Raw genomic sequence first — 25,754 nt, 5'->3', positions numbered from 1 at the left:
TTAGTTTTGGATTGGGAGATTTCTGCCGATAATATAAAGACAATGGATTACAGTTATTTTCACTGTGATCTTAGGAAGTCACAGATTAAGATATCTAGCCACTAGAGTAAAAGTATAAAAATGTTCTATCTAACAACCACCATTCTGAGTATGTGTGTCATTATTTAGGGCACAAGAATTCTTTAAGTAAAGATAATATAATTTTCTTCCCAACTCAAGAATTCTAAAGGCAGAGATTGTGTCTCCAATACCTTCATTTTCTCCAGAAGACCCAATAAATGTTCTTTCACTTTGAGGCACAGAACTTTGAAGGGCAGAGTCGTGTTTATTAAATTATGCTATAATGTAGTAACAGTACTACCACAGACTCAAGAAAGTAGTATTTTTGTGGGGGCTGGAGGAGGGGGTAATTTGTTTGTTGGTGAAGGCTTTAAAAAAGGAAATGATGAAAATATAGCCATTTTAACTCTATCCTTCATCTGATGTTTGAGTTGTACCTAATGAGACTCCAGCTGGAAACCAATCCCCTTTAGAACACTATCCATGATAAATAATCCTAAATTCCAAATAGAGATTGACAAATCTCAGTGGGTAAAAACCATTTTAAATTCACCATACATGTTATGTTTACTATTGTAATGAGAATGTTCTTACCATATATGTAATATGCCCTTTATATATGTAGATGAAGGCATATAATTTGCATTTTATCTTAATTAAATCAATTATGCTATTAAAATTAATTTTCAGATAAAACTGACTTCAAAATAAGAAGTCATTTATGTTCTGTAGAGTATGAAAAATCCATCAAAAGCAAAATGTGGATATATCTTCCCTATTCCCACTACGACAAGCAAATTGGGGAGAAAGGAAACCTACCCAGAGTTAATTAATGGGGAAAAGTGTATCAGTCAGTTGCTGTCATAAAAATGTTGCATAACAAATATATGTTAAGAAAAAAAAAAAAGAAGAAGAAGGTAGCGGGAGGGGAAGAATGAAGCGGGGGAAATCAGAGGGGTAGACGAACCATGAGAGACGATGGACTCTGAAAAACAAACAGGGTTCTAGAGGGGAGGGGGGTGGGAGGATGGGTTAGCCTGGTGGTGGGTATTGAGGAGGGCACATTCTGCATGGAGCACTGGGTGTTATGCACAAACAATGAATCATGGAACACTTCATCTAAAACTAATGATGTAATGTATGGGGATTAACATAAGAATAAAAAAAATGTTGCATAACAAACCATGCCAAATTGGGATACGAACAATAAGGCTCACATATCTGCAGGTTGACTGGGGTTTGCATGACCTAGACTCAAGTAGGTTTGCCTTCAAAGTGTGGAGCACATACATGTCTGCTCCATGTATCTAGCATCTTCCTTAGACCACTGGATCTCTGAAACATGTTTCTCACATGCTGAAAGACAGGAATGCAAATATGAAAGTATCTTTAAAGCCTTTGTTCACAAAACATCCACTAACATCTAATTGGCCAAATGAATTCGCATGGCCAAATCCACAGGCTGCACTTGGAAAAGAACTATCCACAAACACATAATGAGACTATGACAAGAGGATGGATATATAATGCTACTATTTGGAAGTGAATTGAGATCAATAATCCCATCCTCCAACTGAGTGATATATATATATATATATATATATATATTTTATATATGGGAGATACCAAGGGTTAATAATATATCATAGGGTTTTTATTTCTTTTAATCATATCTTTCCTTTCCTTTAGTATCACATTTTCTACTGACACATATATTCATTCATCTGGGATCGTCTGAATGTTGGTGTCCCCCCAAATTCACATGTTGAAATCTTAATCCCCATGGTGATGGCATTTAGAGGTGGGGCCTTTGGAAGGCAATTATGTCATGGGGGTGGAATCCTCATGAATGGGATTAATGCCTTTATAAAGAGCTCCCTAGACATTGTCATCATTAAGGATACAACGAGAAATCTGTGATGCAGAAGACAGCCCTTACCTGGTCATGCTGGCACCCTGATCTTGGGCTTTCAACCTCTAGAGCTGTGAAAAATAAGTTCCCCTTGTTTATAAGCCACCCAACCTGCAGTATTGTTACAGCAGTCCAAATGGACTAACACACCATCCTATAGTCTGTACTTGAGAGTGGCTTCTATGTCTGTGTGATTTTCCCAAGGTAGAGGAAGTCTGTATCCTAGATCTGGGAAGATTCCTGCCCCTGCATCTCTGCATTGTTCCTGCCAGGTTCTTAAAAGGGACTGTTCAGGTGGCTCTAGAGTCCTAAATAAATGGCTTAGGTTACTGAATACTGCCTTTCACTTTATGTTATTCTTCTTCAGTATTCATCTTCCAAATGATCCTCTCCCTTGCTGTTTTTATATATATGTGAAAGCAGGACAAGGGTAAGGGAGCAATTTCTATGGCCTTAATTCCTGTAAATTCAGTGTGTAATTACAAGAAGTTTAAAAGTTCAGCACACTTCCAATTAGTATTTCCCTAGATGTAGGTTGAGCAGGATTTCTTTCTTCCCTGAATTAATGGATCTTCATTTTCCAACAAAGTCAAGTACGCATCAAAGACTAAACAAGGACTATCTCATGCCTAAGGAATTTTTTTTTAATTAATCCATCACAACTCCATTTTTACTTGCTGATACGTGAAAAAGGAAGACTCATCTAAGTACAGTGAGTGAATGAATCATTTTAGTCAAGCATTTTCCTGATAGTACAGACCTACAATTTTTATGATATTAAAGTCAAGCATAAGAAAAAAAAGCTTTATTTTACATGTATGTGTGTATATATCAAATACAGAAATTATTTTCACCTCAAAAGAAATTTTGCAGTGAAGGTATAATGGAATAAGAGACTCTTTACTTAATATCTCCAAACACCCTGATTTTGTGTCTCAGAATATAAGCCACTTGTTCCTTCCCTGATTTTACCAGTGAGAAAACAATTTGCCCTCCTCTGAATTCCATTTTACTTTCTTTTTCCCATTCTTATGATTCTCATCACTTTTCCTATTCCTCCTAAGAGCACTGCTGATAAGTGTTGGATCAGTTAATTCTCCCATTGTAGTTCAATATGGACCACAGTTAATTAATATTAAAAAATTATTTTAAAAACTGCTAATTAAGTTCCACTATCACCATGACCACTGTCATCAAATGGGATTTTGGAATATTGGGTAGTGGATTTAGGATACATACAGCAACAAATTCCCGTTCCTCATTTTCTACAATGCTAATAAGCTGAATCATGACCTGTTGCCATACTGATGCCTATGAAGGGCTGAGCTATGCAAGAAAATAGCTCACAAATGTTTCTAAGAACTCACATTTATTTTGGCTCATCTGATCACCATATCCGCTCTTGAGTTTTGATACGGGGTGGAGTAAATCTGTCATTCACTTCTACTTTATTATGACAGCTGGTGTTATTTGGCAACTACTCTGTTCAAATTAACCCTAAAAAAAGCAATTTTTCACATTTAAAACAAAGATCGTGTCTCTATCAACTCCTAAACAATTGGGTTAGAAGTTTAAATTCACTTACTGAGTGACTTCACTTACTCTAAATAAAACTGAAAAGCAAATAAACCAAAAGTTCCTTCGACATTTTTTGTTTGTTTGTTTTACTAAATTGGGCAGCATTGTGTACAAACACCAAATCAAACACTCTCAATGTATCTGGTATCTCCCTGTCTTTGCCTTTCAAATCCATTGCATATTAGTCATGGGTAATCCAGAATATTTTTTATATGCTATTTGACCCGAAGGAAGATTCAAAGTCATAATTCAAATATGTTAATGACTGCTAGAAGAGACACCTGACCAATTACTTTCTTGTTAAGGCAGTCCTTGATCCTAGGCTTTGTCTCTTGTCGATGTAGAGTTCATCCCATTATTTTAGCCACATCAAAAGTAGGGCATTGGCTAAATAAACATGCATGATTTATAAAGGCAGCCGTATTTTAGTGATAGAAAGCAAGCCGTCTAGTGTTTAATGGGGACCGTATGTTCAGATGCCTCTTCAACTTATTTTTTTTTCTGTTACACTAGGGAATGGAAATGCAACCTCCTAAAAAAACAAGCTGAGAAACATAAAGAATAAAAAAAATTCTAGAATTATGAATAAATGCAGTTTATTTACTAATATGTTATAACGACAGAATAGGAATATATCAATTTTAACCATTCTTCAGCCTATCAGGACACGTTGTGCTCTGCCTCAATCTCTAACTTCCAACAAAAATATCTGTATTAGCAGAAAATTCAGCTGCAGCTTCCTAAAAAAACATGAATGGTGTTCTAAGAACATCATGTATGAGCAAAAATTCACTTTTTCCCTCCTAGCAGTCTACTCAAATAATCTCCCCACCTTCTCTTAAAGGAAAGCAGATTTGGGAACCTAAAATAAATGGAATGGTCTTCCTTCCACTTTCTTCACTCTCTGGTCTGAGGTAATTAATGTCTACTCAATACCATGCTCAATCATGTTTCCCCTGGGACGGTACTTTCAATTAAACCTTTTATTTCATCCAGGAACGCCTGGTCTCATTGACCACTGTACTTTTATCTGTGGATTTATGATAATCTAATGCACATCTCCTCAGAGGCAGAATGGCCTTATGAGTCCTTATTGTTCTGATGCCAAAAGAGAAGTGAAAAACAAAATTAGCTCCTGCGGAAGCCAGGAAGGAAACCACATTTGTTTAACACAGCGAGAGGCCTTTCACTACCTGCCCAACGGCCTTGACCATCACACTGCCCTGGCCTCTCAATGTGCTGGCTGCCCTTGTCTGGCTGCTCCAGTCTGATAAGACCTGCCAACTCCCTTGAGAGCCATTGGACGCTGAGGGGTGAGAGGCAACACCATCCTCGGGTTACATTTTCAAAGGGTTGTGAAGGAAGTCAGACATTTACGTGCTGTTGCAATTCTTTTCTGTAAGAAACCCTACAGGTTAAAGAGGAACCTCTGAACTACTATCTGACAGCAAATGCTGGGCTTTTCGAAAAGTAAGGCACTAGCTTGTTTGTAGCTATGTGCTTTTACTTTCTTTCCAACTAGGACCCACATGATTTGGTTTCTGTTTCAGAAGTACACAAATTATAGTGACATGTTATTAACTTAACCACTATGAGAAATTACATATATTTTTTTTTTACGGTCATACTCCGTTATGTAGCTGAAGACAAGGTTCGATCTAGTGTACTTCCATCTCTTCATGATATGGGGAATAAGTCACTGCTATGTATATCCTCAAACACAAGTTCAGCAGCCTTCATCTTTAATTTCCTTGTATGCCTACATAGCACATAAAATTATCAAGTTAATAATTGCATTAATATTTATTTATATAATGTATTTACAATCTGTCTCATACCAAAGAGGAATTGAGGTGGCTCGCATTAATAATTACATTGAAAGTATCTGCCAAGTTTTCAACAAGTTGCTAGTGCAGACACAATCCTATTTTTCAAATTGAAGAATTCAGAACCCAGAGATTTTTTATTGCATGAAGGATGGCCAAAACCTTAATGAAGTGTTTGCAATTCATTCACTTTTCTTGTGTAATGGAAATGAGCTTTAAATAAACTAGGATGGTAGGGACAGACGAGACAATTTCTACTTAAAAAACACGTTAAGTTTTTTAAGTTTGTATTTAAGTTTCTAAGCGTGTATTTAAGTTTGTTTGTAAACCTGCTTCTTATCACGTGAATTTTTCCTCTCTCTGTCAAAAGGAATACTGATAAATTGTGCCTGGGTTGCAAAGAGCCAACAGGGTTTATTCACTGCACCGTATCTCCAGAGCATAACACTATGTAATAATTTACATTCTATCAGATGGGTTATATTTAAAAACATCTTATGGGAAAATGCACCGAAACTTCCAATATTGGAAAGAAGGAACACATTTCCTTCCGAGCTAACTACAGGAGTGAAGTCTTTTATGGTACCCACAGCTGTGGTGGCATCAGAAGATTGCAGGAAGGGCTACACCTGTGTGTATTAACTACTATAGCAACAAGAACCACAATGGCAAGGGGTCAACAAGGTGGCCATGAGGGAGATCTCTGCTGGCAGTATATTATTCTACATTTACTTAAGAGAAGTCACTCTTTACGTCACATGCTCCCGAGGCATTCTGAACTGTAGAACAAACAAATGCTCAGAGGCACACTCCCGCAGCCCATTCATATACAGAGAGATCATAATTCAGATGCTATCTGTATTGAGTGTCATGCCAAAATTTGATGCACAGAAATTCAGAGAATACTATTTTGCTGTAGGAAGTGGTCTAAGAGACCAATTAGTTCAATCTCCTCGTTTTGTAGATAAGGGAACTCTTCTCCCTGTTTACTGTCAATTTTTTTATTTTGATAATTTTAGTATTTATTAGTTTATCACTATCTCCATAATCCAGCTCTTATTCCCAAGTCCCCAATCAAGATTGTGGCTATCTACTGTAGAAAGGTAAATCTACATGGGCTGGGAAGAAAAATCACACAAAGAGGGACCAGAGTTTATGTTTAGCAAGAGTGTCATGATGAAAAATATTGCTGAACAACAAAGTTAGCGAAAAGGGCAAGTCTTCTCTACTCTGGCTTCTCTCACACCGTATTTTTATCAAAAAAGAACTCAATAAACTCTTCATGAATGGAATTAAGAAAGATAAGACCCAAGAAGTTAAATGACTTTTCTAAACTTGAACATCTAGAGTGGCGGTCCTGGGTCAATAATGGGCATCTCACATCCCTGACCAATACTCATTCTGCTATAGAACAGTGTTCTCTTCAGCCTTCCTAACCGAATGTGAGAGATTGTAACAATATTAGCCCCAGTGAGTTATGCCTCCTGGAAGTGTGACTCTGCTGCTCTTTCCAGGCAGTCATGGCATCTATCTACCCATCCCCTGAATCCTAATGGGCATTGTGACTTGCTTTGACAAAAAGAATGAAGCAGAAGTAACACTGTGCAACCTGCAAGGCTAGAACTTAAGAGCCCCTGCATCTTCTATTTTTGTTGTTCTGAAATGTCCTATAAGGAAGCTGGACTAGCTTTCTAGAGGATGAAAAGACACATTAACTAGAATCAAGGTGCCCCACCCAACAGCCAGAACCAAGTGACAGCCATGTAATGAGACCATCTTGAACCTTCCCGCCTTGCAGATGCTCCAGTTGAATGCAAGACTCAGGAATAAACCTAAACCCAGAACTTAGGGAACTTATGAACACAGACTTTATAAAAGAAGGCGTCAAATGGATCTTAAATTTGATGGATTTCTATATTATCCTTGGAAATAGTCTGGTTATAGACATACAAATTTTGCTCACATGACAACATAAGTAGCCAACAGTATTATCACTATGACCAAAATGTTCCTCTCCTCTACTCCTCCCTTTTCCTCAGTCTTCCTTCCTGCCATTGGCTCATGCTTTTCCATATCCCTGGACTTCCTACTTTCCTTGCTTCTTTGAATCTATCCATGGCCCAAACAGAATCCCATCTCATTAATGAAATTTTTCATAATTTTAAAGTCGTTATTGATTGCTTCATTTTATATAACTTCTGGTTCACTATTAACCTCTTAGCTTATTCCTTCAATTTGTGCAACTAAAAAAAAATATGTGTACAACTCTTCCCCTCCCAACCGCCTTCCCCACAGAAGGTAGTGTGCCATATTTTTTGTGTCTCTAATGACACTCAGCATTGTCTATAAGTTCTTGGAGTTCAGGGATCATGTCTTAATACATTTTAGAGTACACAGTATGTGGCGCAACTCTAGCACAAATAAATGTTTACTAAATATCTGATCAGCTAAACTGGGAATAGGTGTTCAGTATTTGCTGAACAATTGAGTCCTTTCATCATCAGTATGGACCCAGAAATAGAGGGCAGTAGAGGGCTGACAATTCTCCTGGATACCAGTCTCTGAGTATCAAAGAAGACAAATATTTGGTCTCAGGGAGATGGAATGCAAGCAAGTAACAGGTAAGATGTTTTGGTTGGGTTTTTTTTGTGTGTTTTGCCATTTTGGAGTTTGTTTTTTGTTTTTTGCTTGTTTGTTTCTGTGTGTTTTTCCCCTCCAGTGAGAAGTCAAGGGTCTACAGATGAAATATGTAGCTTCCGGGAAGGAGAAGAGGGAGAAGGTGAGCTCTTTCAAGTTACGCTGAAAGTCTATAACTCCCCTGCAGGGTGATAAGGTCAACAGTTCCATATCCCAGGAGCCACAGACTCCAATATTTATGAAATAATGACCATCAAGGGGAGGCTTTGTTGTTCTTGGGGATATTTTTCTCCATTCTCCTACCATTACCTCCATCTTCATCACCACCTGGCATTTTAATGTAAGTTAATGTAATGTACCATTATCTTCCTCATCACCACCACCGGGCATTTTAATGTAGAAACATAATGCAGAAATATATTCTGTAATAGAAAGATACCATACTGAGTGTTATTTGCTTCTAGAAAGGCAGGATGATAGGTCAGAAGAAAGAAGAGAGGAAGGAAAAGGAGAGAACGAGGAAAGGTGGGAAAACTGAAACAACATATCAAGCCGTTAAACAATCCTTCCTTTGGTCGTTAAGCCTCTAAGAAATGCAAAGAATTAATTACGGAAAGACTAGGTGATAAAATTCCTTCACATAACTCAATAAGTGGCCAGGAAACATAATTGAACTCGTTTATAATTGAATATCCTGCCATCAGGGCAGACTTAAAGAAGGGTAAACTTAAAGAGACATAACAATATTAAATGTTCTTTTGTCTTTTTAATGTTTGTGATTAAACATTCTTTTTAAAGAGAGACCTGGGATAGTGGTGGGGCTTCATTTAGGCAGCAACAGGAACTGAAGAGCATGTGATTTGTACTTGAGCATCTTAATTTAAATAATTATAATATCTTAAAGAAAAACGCATTTTAACTCCTTCAACGTTTTATTACATCTGACAAGTTCAGTACAAGGGCACCTATCTATTCGTGCATTATGCGTCATATGTTCTGCACACTCATTAAAAATAATGAGAACATATTGAAAAGTCATTGCCCAGAGAATCTTTGGGGATGGGGCATGGGAAGAGTAAGTGGCAACAGATTGTGATTTAAGTGTCTATCTGTTTTATCAGCCCTTAGGAGGAAGAGAAAAAAAAAAAGAAGTAGCAATCCTAAGCTGATACTGTTTAATGATAAAGATCACACATTTTCCTGAAAAACAGGCAGATGAAACATATTCAAACCTTTAAGTACACTTTCAAAATGAGATGGACCGTAGTGGCAGTTTCACGACTGCGGTATTTAGCTAACCACGATCAATTAAGGCTATACTTCTCCCCCCCCCCAATCTTTAAATATCCGTTACAAAATGAACGCATTTCCTTATCTTACACCAAATGTGCCTTAGCAAACTTACTGATCACAGGCCGAGAGGTAATTAAGCAAATCAAGGTCATCCCCCGAGTTTCGTAACCACCTTCTTACCCAGCTGCTCCCTATCAACACTGGCATGAATTATTGGAAACATTTGGCTAACGTGGATAATAAGAAGGATATAATCTGTGGTTGGTTACAATCTTGCTTTTTCTGAGCTGTTTAAACATGTATGTTTAGAAAATTCTTCTTTTTAATCGAAACTCCAGAAGCCTAATCATGGCCACAGTGGCCACTAATAAGACATACGTCTTGTACCACAAGAGGACAGCCGAATCTCATGGCCCTCAGCCTTAACACTGCAGGAGAATGTAACTAGGCCCCAGTGCTCTGAAATTTCGTGAGAGCTTCTTTTCAGCATAGAACACTTCTTCTTCCACTACCTTCCAATCTCCCAACAAAACCAGTCTTGTGATAAAAGTCATTATTTTCATTCTGACACCTGGAAGCCATACAACCAGGCAAAATGACCAGCACTTCCTCCATCTGTTTTAATAATGCTGAACCAGAGCATTTATCATCATCTATTTTATCAAGACTAGATTTTGCTGACAAGGGTTCAGTAAAATTCCTTCAGGTATAAGTACTTCCCAGGGAGTAGCAAATGACTACGAATCCCTCGGCCTTGTGGGTTATTGAATGCATTAAAAAACTTGGCAAAGAAGAAGGACTTAGTCACTTAGTACACAGCACAACTGAAAGAAGGTGTGATGCGCAGCCCAGTGAGGTAGAAATCTTAAAAAAAAAAATCCTGATTTTGACAAACAATGTAAAGTTTGGTAAGGGGAAATGTCTCCGTGTCTCATTTTCCCCATTTTTAAGATAGGAATAGCTAAACATAGTTGCTTTGTGACAGTAAATGAGGATCATCTTCTTAGGATCTTTGAAATCTTTGCCATGAGTTCAACCATAGCAGGATTGGGGGGGGGGGGTAAAATATGGTCCATGTAAGGGGCCAATGGAGCATATCTCACCCTATAGCATCCCATCTTGGGGACAGAGAGGAAGGGAAAAGGGACAGAGGTGTAAGTGCCAACAAATACCAATAACCCAATCTTCAAAACTGCCCTAGAAGCACCTCTCTTTGGTATGTGCTTAAATCTACAAGTTACAAGGTGGCATACAACAAATTTTGAGCACAATCAAATTGAGTGTGGGAATTTAAAAGCACAATCGAGTCGGGCCTGAAAAAGTCAAGTACAATTGAGTTTGCCTAAATGAATCAGGAGTAATTGAGTTGAGTAACTGGATTGTGCTCAGCACTGGCCCTTTGCCAAAATGAGAGGCACATGACCAGAGACGCAACTCAATTGGTCTTCAAATTTTCACAGGATATTTCTTCCAGAGCAAAAAATTGTTGCAGAATAGAAAAAGTTGAAAATTTGGTTATTGGCATTAGTCAGGTATAGTGACTAAGTTATCCTATAGGCCTTTATGCCCTTTATAACAAAACCACTATTCCAATGGTTCTCAAACTTGAGTAAGCATCAGAAGTACCTGGAGGTCTTGTTAAAAATATATCTTTAGCTCTAACCCTAGAGTTTCTGATTCTTCAGGTCTGAAAGGAGCCTGAGAATTTGCACGTGTGACAAATTTTGAGGTAATGGTATTCTGCTGATCCGAGACCACACTTTGAGAGCCACTTCAACTGAGATTGAAGCACTTAAAAAAATACTTCAGGTTGGCAGGGTCTTAAGATGGCTGCCGGGCAGCTGGCTCCTGACAGAAGAAAAGATGTGGAGTGGGTTGCTACCTCCTGGCCTAAATGAAAGTGATATTGAGTTGAATTCTGAAGATGAAGCCCCATTAGAGAACTCTGGACTTAACTTACAGGAATATAAAGAAGATGGGGCCATTACAGAAACAGAGATCTCAGATTTCCCAACTGAGGGACCAAAGCCTGGAGTAGAGGCAAATGTAAGTGCATATGAAGAATGCCCCTCTGGAATTCCCTTAAATATGTAGCATAAATTTCAAGAATTGCATAAAAAACATTCTGAACAGAAAACCTCAACTTCAGGAATCAGAGGGAAAAAAAGAAAACACTCCAGGAAAGGTAAATTGAAGAATGAAGAAGATTCTCATAGTGAACAGACCTCAAGTGAAACCCAGTGGAAGGAGCTTACTCAGTATTTTGGATTCAACAATAGGTTTGACCCCCCTGTTAAAAGAAAAAAATTGACAAGTCGGGCCTTGAAAAGAGCATAGACCAGGCTGTGGAAGAGTGGAACACTAAGAAGGCTGAGGAACTCAGCAACCAGCTAGAGAGCTTGGTGTAAAAATTGCCAAGATGGTTGCCTGCCACAACTTTGTAAAAGCCAAAAAGGATGCTGAAAATTCACAGGTTGCCCGAAAAAAGAAGAAACTTGCATGGGGGTTTGAAGCAAAGAAGAGATGGGAAACCAAGAGCAACATGGGATATATGTAACTTGCCAGAGTTCCTCAAGACATTTGAGTCTTGACTTGGGTTTTTGCTTGAGTCTCCAAGTGCTCAATTTACTGAAAAGATTTACCTGCTTATGTTATTAGCTATGTCAGGAAACTGACAGAGATTGGAAAAATAAGCATAAAATTTGGGAGTTGATTATTAAATCTTTTCAGTCTTTTTCTAAAAAAAATACTTGAAAATACTTTTAATATTTTAAGAAATAATATTTTAAAATATTAGGCAATGATACTTATTGTTTGTCTATGTCTTTACAAGTAAACTGTACAACTAGATTATGCAAATGTATTCAGATAATTTAAACTACCTAAATTGTCATTTATATTCTAGACTTTTGTTTAGGGGGGGGAGAGAAGGAAGGAAAGGGAGAGAATCTTAAGGAGCCTCCATACCCAGCATATGAGCCTGATGCGGGACTCAATCTCCTAATCCTGAGATCATAACCTGAGTGGAAATCAAGAGCTGGATGCTTAATCCACCGACACACCCAGGTGCCCCTGATTTACATTCTCTCAGTACTATCCCTATCCCCACTGTCTTGTGTAGTGATAACGAGAGATTGCTAATGCTCTGAAATTTGAGGAAATCTATGCATATTATTTTTATTTGGTTTAAAGTAATTGTATCAGGAAGGATAATGCATTAGATACAGATCAGACATAAAGTAGGAGCCACAGTGCCTTTAGCAATACCCTTTCCAGCCTTCTATATCATCTGCTTTAATAATGTGTAGCTTTCATTTATTCAGTCAACAAATACTTACTGAACATACAGTGTGCACCAGGCACAGGAAATAACAACAGAAGATAATATTATTTGACACTCACTGTGTAGCAGCATCTGTGCTCAGCTAATTCTCACAACCCTACAAGATAGGTGCTATTATCCTCATTTGACAAATGAGGAAACTGAGACACAGAGAGGTTGAGTAAGATTGCAAAACAAGGATTCACATTCTATGTGCCCTATTCTAAGTACTTTATACACATCTCTAATGCTGACAGTCTCTTAGGTAGATAATACTCTGATCCCTGAGTTAGAGGTGAGGAACAGGGCTGTGGGTGGGGGTGGTAGCTCAGGAAAGTGACTTAATCAAGACCATTCAGCCAATAGGTGGTAGAGCCAGGATTCAACCCAGGTCTGACTGATCCCAGATCCCAGGCTCCTAATGATTACATTATAGCCAAATACAATAAGCTCTTAGCAGGTATCTGAACGTCTTTTCACCTCTTCCAATTTATTCCAAACAACACTATTTCTCATGTTAGCCCTTGCTCAGTAAGCCATCGAGTTGGGCTGCCTACTATCTTCCTGATGTGTTTTATGTTTTCTAATCTCAGAGTACTTGAAGATGCTGTTTCCTTCCCCCCTGTATCTCTGCATTTTGAAATCCTACTCAATCAAGATCAAGACCTTTCTCAAACACTATCATGATCTTAAAGGTTTTCTTGGTCCCCCAACTTTGAAGCCCCATAACACTTCATTGAATAATTTGACCAACTCATACTCTTCTTTATAGGCTAGAAGCTCCTTGAGGACACGAACACATCTTATTCATCTCTAAAGTTCATGTTGCAGAACCTTGACTAGGATTAGATGAATACTGCTTGAATGGAATTGCTACTAAATGGGGAAAAATATGGTAGAGAGAAGGAGAAATGGAGACTATATTTTAGCAAGGATTCCATCTTAAGTCACAAGAACTGTGTTATTTGGAGAATTCATAAAATATAGCTGCGTTTTGATTTCTGAATAATTATTTAAATTCCAAAACGTAACTCCTGCACTTTGGTTTAGGTAGACAAATCATTCTGAAATCATCCTTCAATTTCTGCTACTGATCCACAAATAGCTGCTGTAATATTCATTCTTCCTTAAGTACCTTGGTTAATTAAGCATGGAATCATTTGAATCTAATAGCCAAAGGGAATAAAATAATATATCAGTTAAATGAGGTTCATCTAAGATTTCAAATGAAAATTCTTGCATGATTTATGATATTAAATAATTTGACATTTGAAGGTATGAATTTTTCACTTCCTAAGAAGATAAACAGTAAAGGAACAGGAGCCACATGTCCTTTGCAAAGGCAGTCACAGGGATTGGTAAATATGGTGGTCCTGGACCACACTAAGCTCAGCAGCTATTCGGGGAGCATCCACACACATATGTGTGGGGAGCATTTTTTTTTTTTTCCTCAGCGAAAGCAATATTCTTAAGTGAAAGTCACATCGGCATGACAAACATGGCTGGCTAGCTTTTGGATCTCAGTCATGCCAGGCAGCGGCAACTTGCTTGCTTGAAATATAGTTAATCCCACTTGCAGAGGCCGGCATTTAATACAGGCAAACTTGGCAGGTAGAAATTATAAATACATTTGAAATGTTCTCAGCTTGCTTTACCCACCAGGGGTTGCTGTGATTTGCAGGATAATTTAAAGATAAGGCAGCAGGTCAGAACATGAAACATTAAAGAGGTTAACAAAGGAATGGCACCATGTTTGTTTCTCCCAGTAAATGAAAGAAGACACACATGTGCGCACGTATATGCACCTACATGACAAACAACACAGTCTCTCTCGCTTGCTCTTGCTCTGAAACTCTCAAAAAAATAAAGGCAGCACATCAATAGGAAACCTTTAGTTTTTCATGATCTTTCCTAAACTGACACTTTGCATAAGAACACAAGAATTTGGGGTGCCAGGGATGGGAGAGAAGTCGTAGAGCGTGTCTCTCACAGAACACGCGCCAAACAAAGCGCTGATTACGGAGCACAGTGTTCATTTCAAGTGCAGACGCAGACACAGCACTTTCACCTTGGGATTCTATTACCAACACTAACCTCAAAGTCCCTTTTGCAAAAACGTTCCTTATGTGAACACCTCTTTAATAAACTCTCACCCAGTCAGGGGGTGAAGACATCAAAGCGTCTTCCAGCTTGGGATTCTGGAAAGATTGCCTTTGAAACACAGTTCCTTTGGTAAAGATACTAGAAAGAGCTTAAACAGTTGTGATGCTAGTACATGAATTCCTCTCATTTGATGTTCATCCCAGCCTGCCGCCGATGGAACGAAGGTTGGCTAAATGCACTGCTGCATTTGTGATACTAACCAGTTGCTCGGGAGGAAGGACATGGAAAGAAGTCAGCCCAGCCCTCCCATGGCAGGTCAGGAGAAATAACCAGGAAATGGGTGCTCAGGCCTCTGCAATGACAGAGGGTCACATCCGAGAAAGACCATCCTATATTGGGACTTCCTGTATCACTGCTGACCACATGCTCCCTGGGCTCTAAGTGTTAAGACTTTACAAGGAGAGAAGATAAGGAGGAAGTAAGGAAGATTTAACTGTCGGAAACCAGGCAGAGCAGTGCCATTCAGAGGGGATCCAGCTCCTGAAACAGCAAGGCTTGAGAGAAGGGAGAGGACAGTTTCTCAGAACAGGAAAACAATAAACACGGTTTGTTTTCTTCAAAGGAGATAGAACAAGACAAAAGCAGGAAGTGCTGTCCTTCCTTCATCCTGCCAGATTTTCAATGGAAGTTAAGTGTGTGCCTCAGTCACGATAAGGGAGGAGAGACCAAAGTGGTGACACCTTCATTTTTTTTGAAAGAAAAATACAGAGTGCGTCACATAGCACACTGTTCTTCTTTCTGTTCTTTCAAATAGTCCTGTGCATGTCACCCTATGAAGTGATTCACAGAGAAACAGTGCTGTGCGTGCCAAACGTGACCTCTCTTTAAACTTCCTGTATGGTTCTTGCCACTTAGCACTCAAGGAAGGCATTTGGGCTGGACAAAGAAGACTAGTCCATATTTCCTCAAAACAAGGATTCTGGGTCCACATTACTTCGGTGCTTGTAATCCTCAAAGGCCTTGCTTTGCTGTGGTTACAAAGAATATTCCACATATTTAGATAATTAGAAGTCAAATGTTTTTTAAAGAGTCTAGACTGTTTGCCAGAGAATTCTAGGAGAAGGGATACTAACCACATGACTTCCAAATTTGGTATAAAACTAAAAACAATGAGAACAAATAATTTATTGGCACTCATAATCTCACAGTTGCACAATTAATTTAATATGCTCCCTGGGGGGCTTGGCCTATGATGTCACTTTTTGGGATAGAAATCAAATTTCACTAAATTCTACTAAATGAGAGTGAACTAATACACACAAGCTGCCTGACTTATGGATTTAGTTTCAAACCAAAAAAAATTTTTTCTCTATTTTGTAATTCAGTATTTTGGACACCAGTATGTATTTTAAAATAATAATTAAAAAATCAGTGGTCAAAATAATGGTTAGTCAGTCCCAGGCAAGCCTGAATAGATCTATTTTCCCTACAAGGTATCTGAAGTTTAGTACTGTGCTTTTATTGTATTTAATACTACAGAGGTGGCAAGGTACTAGAATAATTATAGGTGACATATATTGAGAACTTACAACTGGCCAGGAACTATGCCAAGAGCTTTGCATATATGATCTCTTTTAATCTTTGCAACGATCTTTTTTTTTTTTTTAAAGATTTTATTTATTTATTTGACAGAGAGAGACAGTGAGAGAGGGAACACAAGCAGGGGGAGTGGGAGAGGGAGAAGCAGGCTTCCCGCTGAGCAGGGAGCCCAATGCGGGGCTCGATCCCAGGACCCCGGGATCATGACCTGAGCCGAAGGCAGACGCTTAACGACTGAGCCACCCAGGCGCCCCTCTTCGCAACAATCTTATGATAAAGATGAGTCAAATGAGCCTTAGAATGATTTTGTGAGCTGCTCTAGATCACACAGAAACATTGTGTGATGCGGAACTTCCAGAGTTGAACTCCAGAGATAATGCGCAAAGCGTTAAGAAACCGATGCCTCCAGTTCCTGAGCAACGCAGGCCCATCAACAGGTTACTTCACCACACTGAACCTCTTTTCTCATCTGCAAATTAGATTTGGACATACTGATTCTTTCAGCCCCCTTTACTTTGAAAATTCTATTTTTACATTCATTAACTTCCAGCTGCAACTGTCTGTGATTGAGAATGCATTCAGAATTTCAACCAGGGTAAAGTCACATCCCTCTCCCCCTTACCCGGGGGCGAGGCGGGGGGGGAGCTTCTAGAACAGGAATAGCAGTGAAGTTAAGAATTCTAGAAGACACACACACACACACACACACACACACGAATTCTAGAAGACACAGGGAAAGGGGTAAAAAAAACTATTAGACGGGAAACTGAGGCCTCATGAGGGTATATGAGTTCTCAGCTGGAGCTCTGTTATTAGGTTCTTTTGTTGGCTAGAATGTTCCTTTCTCTTCCTTTTTTTTTTTTTTGTAAGATTTTATTTATTTGAGAGAGAGAGAAGAGCACTCGCACAAGCCGGGGTGGCGGGGGAGGTGGGGTGGGGCGCAGCGGGCACAGGGAGAGGGAGAAACAGACTTCCTGCTGAGCAGGGAGCCCCCCATAGCAGCTCAATCCCAGGATCCTGGGATCATGACCTGAGCTGAAGGGAGACGCTTAACTGATTGAGCCACCCAGGCACCCATGGAATGTTTCTGTTTCTAGGCAGGGTTTCACTCATTCCAGGACCATAGTTCAACAGAATACACAGTCAAAACTTCTTTCCTTATTCTTAATCTCAGGAAACAAACTGAGGGTTGCTGGAGTGGTGGGGGGTGGGAGGGATGGGGTGGCTGGGTGATAGACATTGGGGAGGGTATGTGCTATGGTGAGCACTGTGAATTGTGTAAGACTGTTGAATCACAGACCTGTACTTCTGAAACAAATCATACATTATATGTTAAAAAAAAAAAAAGAAGATAGTAGGAAGGGAAAAATGAAGGGGGGGAAATCGTAGGGGGAGATGAACCATGAGAAACTATGGACTCTGAGAAGCAAACTGAGGGTTCTAGAGGGGAGGGGGGTGAGTAGATGAGTTAGCCTGGTGATGGGTATTAAAGAGGGCACGTACTGCATGGAGCACTGGGTGTTATAAGCAAACAACGAATCATGGAACACTACATCAAAAACTAATGATGCAATGTATGGTGCTTAACATAATAAAATAAAATTAAAGACACAAAAACTTCTTTCCTTGTTCTCCTATCCCTGACACAAGCACATAGTTCCTCCAAAGTTTTCTAAGAGTTTTATCTTTAGCAACCGAAAAGTTGGACAAAAAGTGAAGGGCTTCCTGTCTTATGTACATGCTGCCTCTTTCTAATTATTTCTTCTCACTGTGACCCCTGTAGAGAAGGACCAAGGTGTTTGGATAAATAAAGGATTGAAAGAAAAATCCATCTGCATTTTAGGAAAAAAAATCTGGACTCTAAGTTTCTGCAGCATTTCTTTTTAGGAAGAGTAAAGAGCTTTAGTGAGAAAATGAGAAGGAAATTCAAGATTCTGCCTTCCAAAATGGCTGGCAATGGAGGAGTCAAGTGGAGGAAAGCAGGCGAGGAGTATAGTCTTTACAGCTCATACCACCTAATCTTCTTCTCTTCCCTGTTTTACTGCAGATCTTCCCAGAGCATTCAATAGGGCAAGGGGAAAAATGGACAAGATGATGGGAAGGAGAAGGAAGGACCAGAAACGTGGTGGGAAGGGGATCCTTTGGTCAGGATTGGAGCATTAATAAATGAGAGAAGTGTTTCAGGAAGGTTGTATATTCAAACATGAATATAAGCATAGATAACAGAATATTAGGCTTACAGTAGTTATCTTAGAATTTATCTAGTCTTATCACCTTATCAATGGGAGAATTTTTTCTAGAGCATCTCGGACAGATGGTGAGGTTGGCTCTGTTCCAACATTCTAAGTTGCCCGTTTTCTTCTTGGACAGCTCCAACAGTTAGAAACTATTGTAACTTGTAACATTATCACTTCCAAATATTTGTTCTGGTACCAGCTCAAGGAGGGCAGGAAATGAGTCTTAATTATTTTTGTATCCCCAGAACCTCCAACTTAGTGCACAGCCTGTACTTAGTAAATTGTTAGTCAGATTAATACATAAGTACACTAATGGATAGAAACTACCTGAAGAAATATATTAAGTCTACTTTTTTGATCCATACAAAAACTCCTTATTACTTGATAGCAATAAAAATGTGTCCTAAACGTTCTCTTTTTCAAGCTAACTGCAGTCAGTTTTCTCACCTAACCATCACTGGTTCTGACGATCTAACTCTGGAGTACCTACCTTATTACCTATATGAACCTTTGTCATTTCTTATGTAGATGCAAAAGAAATAAAATTTTTAAAAAGGGGTAATTAAAAATCCCTTTTGTTATTAGCCATAAAAGTCCTTTGAATTTTTCTATAGCCTTCTTAAATACATGTCAGTAATAAAATAATAGGTGTTCATTATTTTAAAAATGAGAAAATTAAAATGTCTCATAATCCCAACCTTCTGGGTGCATCTCCTGCCGGTTCTTTGTTTGTTTTTAAGATATTTTAATGTAATCTGATCACGCTGCCTATATCATTTTATGCACTACTTTTTTTCTTAATGCTCTATGAACCTTTTTCTCATGTTATTATCAGTTCATCCCCAAGACCATTTTAAGTAACTATTACATTTCATTGGAGAGCTATCTAGTTATTTATCTAACTAATACCTTACAGTTGTACAGCTCCCAATAGATCACTAAAATAAATAGGACTCGAGAAAAAGAAAGTCAGTGTACATGAATTTTTTCCACATCTTTGATGATCAGTTTAGGACAGATTACTAGAAGTACAGTTAGCAGGTCCAAGAACATACATTTTCACAAGACTTTCGAAACTCTCTTCCTCAGGGTACCATTCCCGGCCCTCATGACTGGGTTAAATGCCCTTGTGACATGTTCCTATAGCACCCTGCAGTTCTTTTGCATCCCCTTCATCACCATTGTGAAGACTTGGTTATATTTTATTTCCTTTTAGACTGCAAACTGCATTAAGGTGGTGAACGACCATTTTTGCTGACTGTGTTTTGCATAAAGCTAACATATAGCATAACACTCAAAGTATATTTTGTTAGTTGAATATTGTTAAATGGCTTCCTTAAAAGGGTGCTTGAATCTGTATCCCGGAAGCACTGGTGGCGTATGTCCAACTCACCGCATTAAGACCGTAAAGCCATGACAACCCCCAAATGGGACCCAAAAAAACCTCCTAGTGTGATTCAGTTCTTGTTACAAACGAAACCTGTGCCTTAGAACTCATCTCTCAGCTACTATGAATTCACTGAGTGTATTAAAAACCCTGCATTGACGATTCAGTGAGACTGTGACCTGAACATTACCAGCTCTCGGGGAAGAAAGGTTCCTTCTTGACGGGCGACGACCAGCGACGCGGTCTCTCCTTGCTTGGTGCTCCTCAGCATGGCCACAAGCTCTTCCTGAGTTCGGCCAGTGACATCTCTGCCATTTACCTAACAGACGCCATCATACGAACAGATTACAACACTCTCCATCTTCTTTTTTTTTTTTTTTTTTAAGATTTTATTTATTTATTTGAGACAGAGAGAATGAGAGAGACAGAGAGCACATAAGAAGGGGGAGGGTCAGAGGGAGAAGCAGGCTCCCTGCCGAGCAGGGAGCCTGATGCGGGACTCGATCCCGGGACTCCAGGATCATGACCTGAGCCGAAGGCAGTCGCTTAACCAACTGAGCCACCCAGGCGCCCTCTCTCCATCTTCTTTCTATGCTAATTGGTTGCTCAAAGTAAGTAGCAAGTGGGCTCCTACAACGAATAAAGCTCTGAGAAGATGAAAACTGAACACAACATAGTTGAAACCAACTATGTTCAAAGGACCAGTACTACACTGGGCATCATTATTGTGGTGCTAGATCATTTCAGATCGCTAGTAATAAGTATCAGCAGTTTCTCCTAAGATGCCACATTCTTATGAGGGGGACATCACACTGACAGCAGAAAATAACTCCTTAAAAAGAAGTGGATTTCAGATGCTGAACTGGCAACATTTTCTGCCTAACACAAAAAAACAAAAAATGGACCATAATCACGTGGCAAATTCCTTTGGCAGCCAAAGTCTTTTGTTATAATTAAACGGTGTTCTTCATGTTTAGAAAGTTATAGTCTCCTGGTTATCATAGATTAGAAATTATAATTTGGAGCTGTATTAGTCATTTCATAATCCTCTTCCATAATCTAGAATTATATAAAAATGTATAGTGTTGCTTCCATGCCATGAGAAAGTTAAATAGTACCAGCCAGTTTCAGTGAGGAAGATTTCTTGAAAAGTAAGTTGATAATATATATTTAGCCAAGAAGACAATGCTACCAAACAAAAATACATGTGGGGAAAACCCTCTCACTTTGGGTAGTTCCAAATACTTCTTTATAGGCATAGATCAACCTGAGACAGACAGGCCCAGCCCTATGAGAAGTTTAAAGAAACTGTTACCAGGGGCGCCTGGGTGGCTCAGTCGTTAAGCGTCTGCCTTCGGCTCAGGTCATGGTCCCAGGGTCCTGGGATCGAGCCCCGCATCGGGTTCCCTGCTTCGCGGGAAGCCTGCTTCTCCCTCTCCTATTCCCCCTGCTTGTATTCCCTCTCTCGCTGTGTCTCTCTCTGTCAAATAAATAAATAAAAAAAAAAATCTTTAAAAAAAAAAAAAAAAAAGAAACTGTTACCAGAGTTTGGCTATCACTCTGAAATTCTTAGCCCTAACTGCATTTATGATGAATTCCTAGATTTGATCCAAATTCCACAGGGACCCTAAGAGGTGGAAGTAAGACAGAGAAGACAGGGAAAAGTTTGCAGTGTTACTTGTCCTTATATTGCTGGCCTTATGGGGAACTTAGAAGTTAGACTTCCCATTAACGTTTTTTTTTTATAATTAAAGTCCTTATCTTGTCTACAAGTGATAATCTTCAATATATTATATTCAAAATATAAATATTAACATAGTTATTTAAATACCAAGGATATTTTATTGAAGATATTAATTCCAATTCTTACCTCCAAAATTCTGTCCCCTGATTGTAGGCGGCCATCTTTTATTGCTGCTCCCTTTGGTAAAATGTTTTTTACAAAAATGGGACCAGGCCCATGTATGGAAGAATCTCTGGTAACCACAGTGAAACCCAGTCCTTCAGGGCCTAGTGTGTAAGACCAGGAAAATACATGATCACCTTAAATAGAAACCTTACAGTCAAGTCTACCTAATTTAGACTAATGTAGAGTAAGTAAAATATTTACATTCCAGCAAATATTTTATATTCACTTCAGTTGTTCTGGTTGCAAATACAGATTATAGTTCCTGACAGGCCATGATGGTTTCAAAGTGAATTTAGGGCCCAATGCAGATGTGTAATACTTTCGTTTATTGAGGCCCCAGAAGAAATGCCACATGTTATCCATAAACCCAGGAGATTGATTTCTCGGTAAACCATGAGCAGCCAAAGGCCATCTGACATGAGTTTTGTCAGGCACTCACTCAGCTAGCCACCCTGCAGCTCCCCTGACCTGGGCCTCAATTTCCTCCTGTGCTACATTCCCTTGCTCCCTCCCTCACTCTTGCTGTCCCACTCTCCTGCATCTCAGTATCTCTCTCTCTCTCCTGGTGTGTGGTTTTCCCTTTATCTGAAGGTATGCTCAAAGATCTCTGCCCTAAAGAATCCTTACTTCAATCTTACTTCTTCAGTCTTCCACCACCAATGACCTACCCATGACCACATCCACTAATTTTTCCTCTTCTGATCTGTCCCTTTCACTAGCTTTGACACTTCTCTCCAATTGTTCTCGTGAAATTAATGGCCCCTTCTTTGGTTTTCATGTCTTTATTTTCTGATTATTTTCTTAACTCTCTGATCACATCATGTCTACCACTCTTCTCCTACTCACTGTTCTCCCACATGAACAAAGATATTCCCCAAGGATCTGCCCTAGAACAATTTGTTCTCTAGATTCTCTGCCTTGGCCAGCTCCTGGCTCCAACTGCCATCTTCCTATGGATGACACCTAAATCTCTTTGGCCCTAATCTCTCTGGTGTCAGCTTCCTTGTTAGGACCATGCACACACTTTTACCAGCATTTCAAACTTCACTATGAATCTCCTTCTCCAATTCAGATCCTGGTCTTTTCACATATACTCATCTACAAAAAATTCTAATTTTTAGTAATTGTATCTCCATTGAACCAGCCACCTGCAACTCCTCTCTCTCTCTTCCTATATCTAGTCAGCAGGCAAGGCATACATATTATATTTAGACAGATGCAACGTATCCTTTACTGATCCTTTGTTGTTTGATCTCTTCTTTGGTACACCTTTTTGCTGTCAGATTAATCTTCCCAAAGTACAGCTGTGATGGCATATTCTTTATTTTTGCATTCAAGGCTTTCTGATGGATTTTTTTTTTTTAAGATTTACTTATTTTGAGAGAGAGAGGGGGGGGGGGGGGGCAGCGGGAGAGGGAGAGAGAGAGAATCCCAAGCAAACTCCCCGCTGAGCGTGGAGTCTGATGCAAGGTCCCACCCCACAACCCCGAGACCATGACCTGAGCTGAAATCAAGAGTCAGACACCCAAACAACTGAGCCACCCAGGCCGCCCCCTTTCTGATGCATTCTTAAGGTTACCTTCTGTGTCTGATTTATCTATCCTCAAAGCACTCAACCCCATGTCTTATAGGTAGCTGGATAATTTGTACAAAAAATATAACTGATACATTTACATAAAAAGCCTAGGGGTGCGTGGGTGGCTCAGTTGGTTAAGTGAGCTCAGGGCATGATCTCAGGGACCTGGGATCGAGCCCCACATCAGGCTCTGTGCTCAGTGGGGAGTCTGCTTATAGATTCTCTCTCTCTCCCTCTGCCCCTCCCCCTGCTTGTGCACGAACATGAGCATGCTCACTCACTCTCTCAAATAAATAAATAAATATTTCAAAAGAAAAAAAAAAGCCTAATTTTTAAGCACACAGGTGAATTTGTGTCTCCTAGTCAGTACAGAATTCTTAAGGGGGAGAAAACTCTGACCAGAGGATCTTTCAGAATAACCACTATACTCTAATTAAAGATGCATGTTACTTGTTTTTTATATATGTTCATAAGCATTTTAAAACTACCTTGTGATCATTAAATTCTGTATTAATTCAGACAAAAATTCAAGTCTTGAAGATCACGTCAGAGTGCAGAAGGTTGAAGTGGGGGAAGGGATTATCAGGAGGTTACAAATAAACAAAAGCACAGAAGTACACGAAGGCTTATGTATGTATAATATTGCATAAATATGCATGTACACACATGTCCTAGTCTCATTGATCTGGGTTTGAAATGTATAGAAAATTGGAAAAGATGAAGACAAGGTTATACATGCTTTTGCAATTAAGTATGTTTTGAAAAATTGCTTGCAATGTTGAATTAGCGAAATTTCAATTATATAATTATATATAATAATTATCAATTATAATTATCACATGTTTGCTTTTTGAGGACTAAATGTTTTGCCGGTTTAAAACTGGCTTAGACAACTAGAAACATATACGTGCTTTTTGGACTTGACCTAAAGGGTGCTACAAAAATCACTAATCTTGCTCAAAATAGGGTTCAAATGAATTTCAGTGCTTCTTTAGTACTGTGTTTCTCTCAAGTTTGCAATGGTTCTTTCCATTTCCCAACATGTCTTTATCATTTTTTTTTGTTTCAAATAATCTATACTCTCCAGAAGAAAAGAATAAGAAAGTAGTACAATTTCAAGAGAGTTGTTACCTACTTAAATCTATTCTTTGATACAATTAAGTGAAGGGAGAATTAACGAAATTAGCCTTAATGCGTTTCTCTTAACCAATTTTACATGTTACAATAATAGAATGCTATTAAGCATAATTTAATAATTACCTTTCTTTAGGTCAATCTTAATTTTCTTTGCATTCTTCTTGCTGCCAAACCCCATGAGAGGGGAGAGTGAGGGAGAGGATGGCTTTCTACCCAGTCTTGGCACCCGGGGGCTCTTGCTTTGTTGCAGAGAGGTCAATGCATCTTCTTCAGGACTACCTGTTCCTGTGAGATTTATGCTTTTTATTCCTGATATCCCGTGGACAGGAGGCGGCAGCTTTGTTCTCAAAACACCATCATTGTTACCAAAAATGTTAAGTGGTCCAATGACTGATTTTTCGTACTGTTCACGGTTTTGAGGTGGAAGCACATGGAGGAGCACGCTGGGAGATTTCATCGCCTGACGGAAGACATCTTGAGCCCTTCAAAGAGAGTCAGTAAATATGTAACAATAGCATGTTCTAGCACGCCACTAAAGCGCCCCTCATCGTGGCATCAGGAACAGCACAGTAGCATAAGCATGAGGAAAACTGTCACTGTTACCACCAGGATGACTGCAAACTAGATACAAATTACCACTTATGACTTGCCCACCAGGCTCCCTGACACTGGGCTCCACATGCATTAGTGACTCGCAGAATTCTCTCCTTGAATTTTTTAACAACTTCCTCAATCTTCTCATTTCATTTTAGGTCAGTACGATTCACTCTTATTTTGCAAAATGAGGAAACTGAGGCTCAGAGTGATTAGCTAACTCGTCCAATGACCCACAGTTTTTTACAGTATTTCTAAATCTGAAAATCCATCCAGAAGTCATTACTAAAGTAAGTATAAAAGCAAACTTTAATTTCGGATGGAAAAAATCCTTTTGTAGTATTGATCAGAATATCAGTTAGTTCCCTTTTAGGGCTTTGTTTTAAAGTACAGGTCCTCTCTAAAATGGGTTGTATTCCAGCATTTCAATTCCGACACCAACACTTCCTCATGACAATATCTGGTGTGTTGGCTGTGCCCAATGTCATAGTGAATTATCAATCCAATATATACCCTCCCTTTATTCTATTATAGAGTACCTGTATTTTTTACTTTTTTGTCTTAGCACTTGGGTTTTTTTCCTC

The 25,754-nt window shown here is 39.1% G+C and overlaps 1 protein-coding gene and 1 pseudogene across 4 annotated transcripts in view; one reads left to right on the top strand and one right to left on the bottom strand.

Moving 5' to 3' along the window:
* PARD3B (par-3 family cell polarity regulator beta) overlaps positions 1-25,754 on the bottom strand; it is a 996,466-nt gene that overhangs the window by 423,576 nt on the left and 547,136 nt on the right. For all 4 annotated transcript variants that reach the window (XM_044913701.1, XM_044913703.1, XM_021703002.2 and 1 more), the window contains exons 8-10: positions 24,700-25,058; positions 21,825-21,964; positions 20,145-20,273 (exon numbers count right to left, since the gene is read on the bottom strand). In XM_044913701.1, the coding sequence (XP_044769636.1) occupies positions 20,145-20,273; positions 21,825-21,964; positions 24,700-25,058 (628 nt within the window). The remainder of the gene's footprint in view (positions 1-20,144; positions 20,274-21,824; positions 21,965-24,699; positions 25,059-25,754) is intronic.
* Positions 11,170-11,879, top strand: LOC110592375 (annotated as a pseudogene).

The sequence above is a fragment of the Neomonachus schauinslandi genome, chromosome 3 (assembly GCF_002201575.2).
Source record: "Neomonachus schauinslandi chromosome 3, ASM220157v2, whole genome shotgun sequence".
Taxonomy (NCBI): domain Eukaryota; kingdom Metazoa; phylum Chordata; class Mammalia; order Carnivora; family Phocidae; genus Neomonachus; species Neomonachus schauinslandi.
The sequence above is the reverse complement of the archived record's forward strand: the minus strand, read 5'-3'. Positions and strand labels throughout refer to the sequence as shown.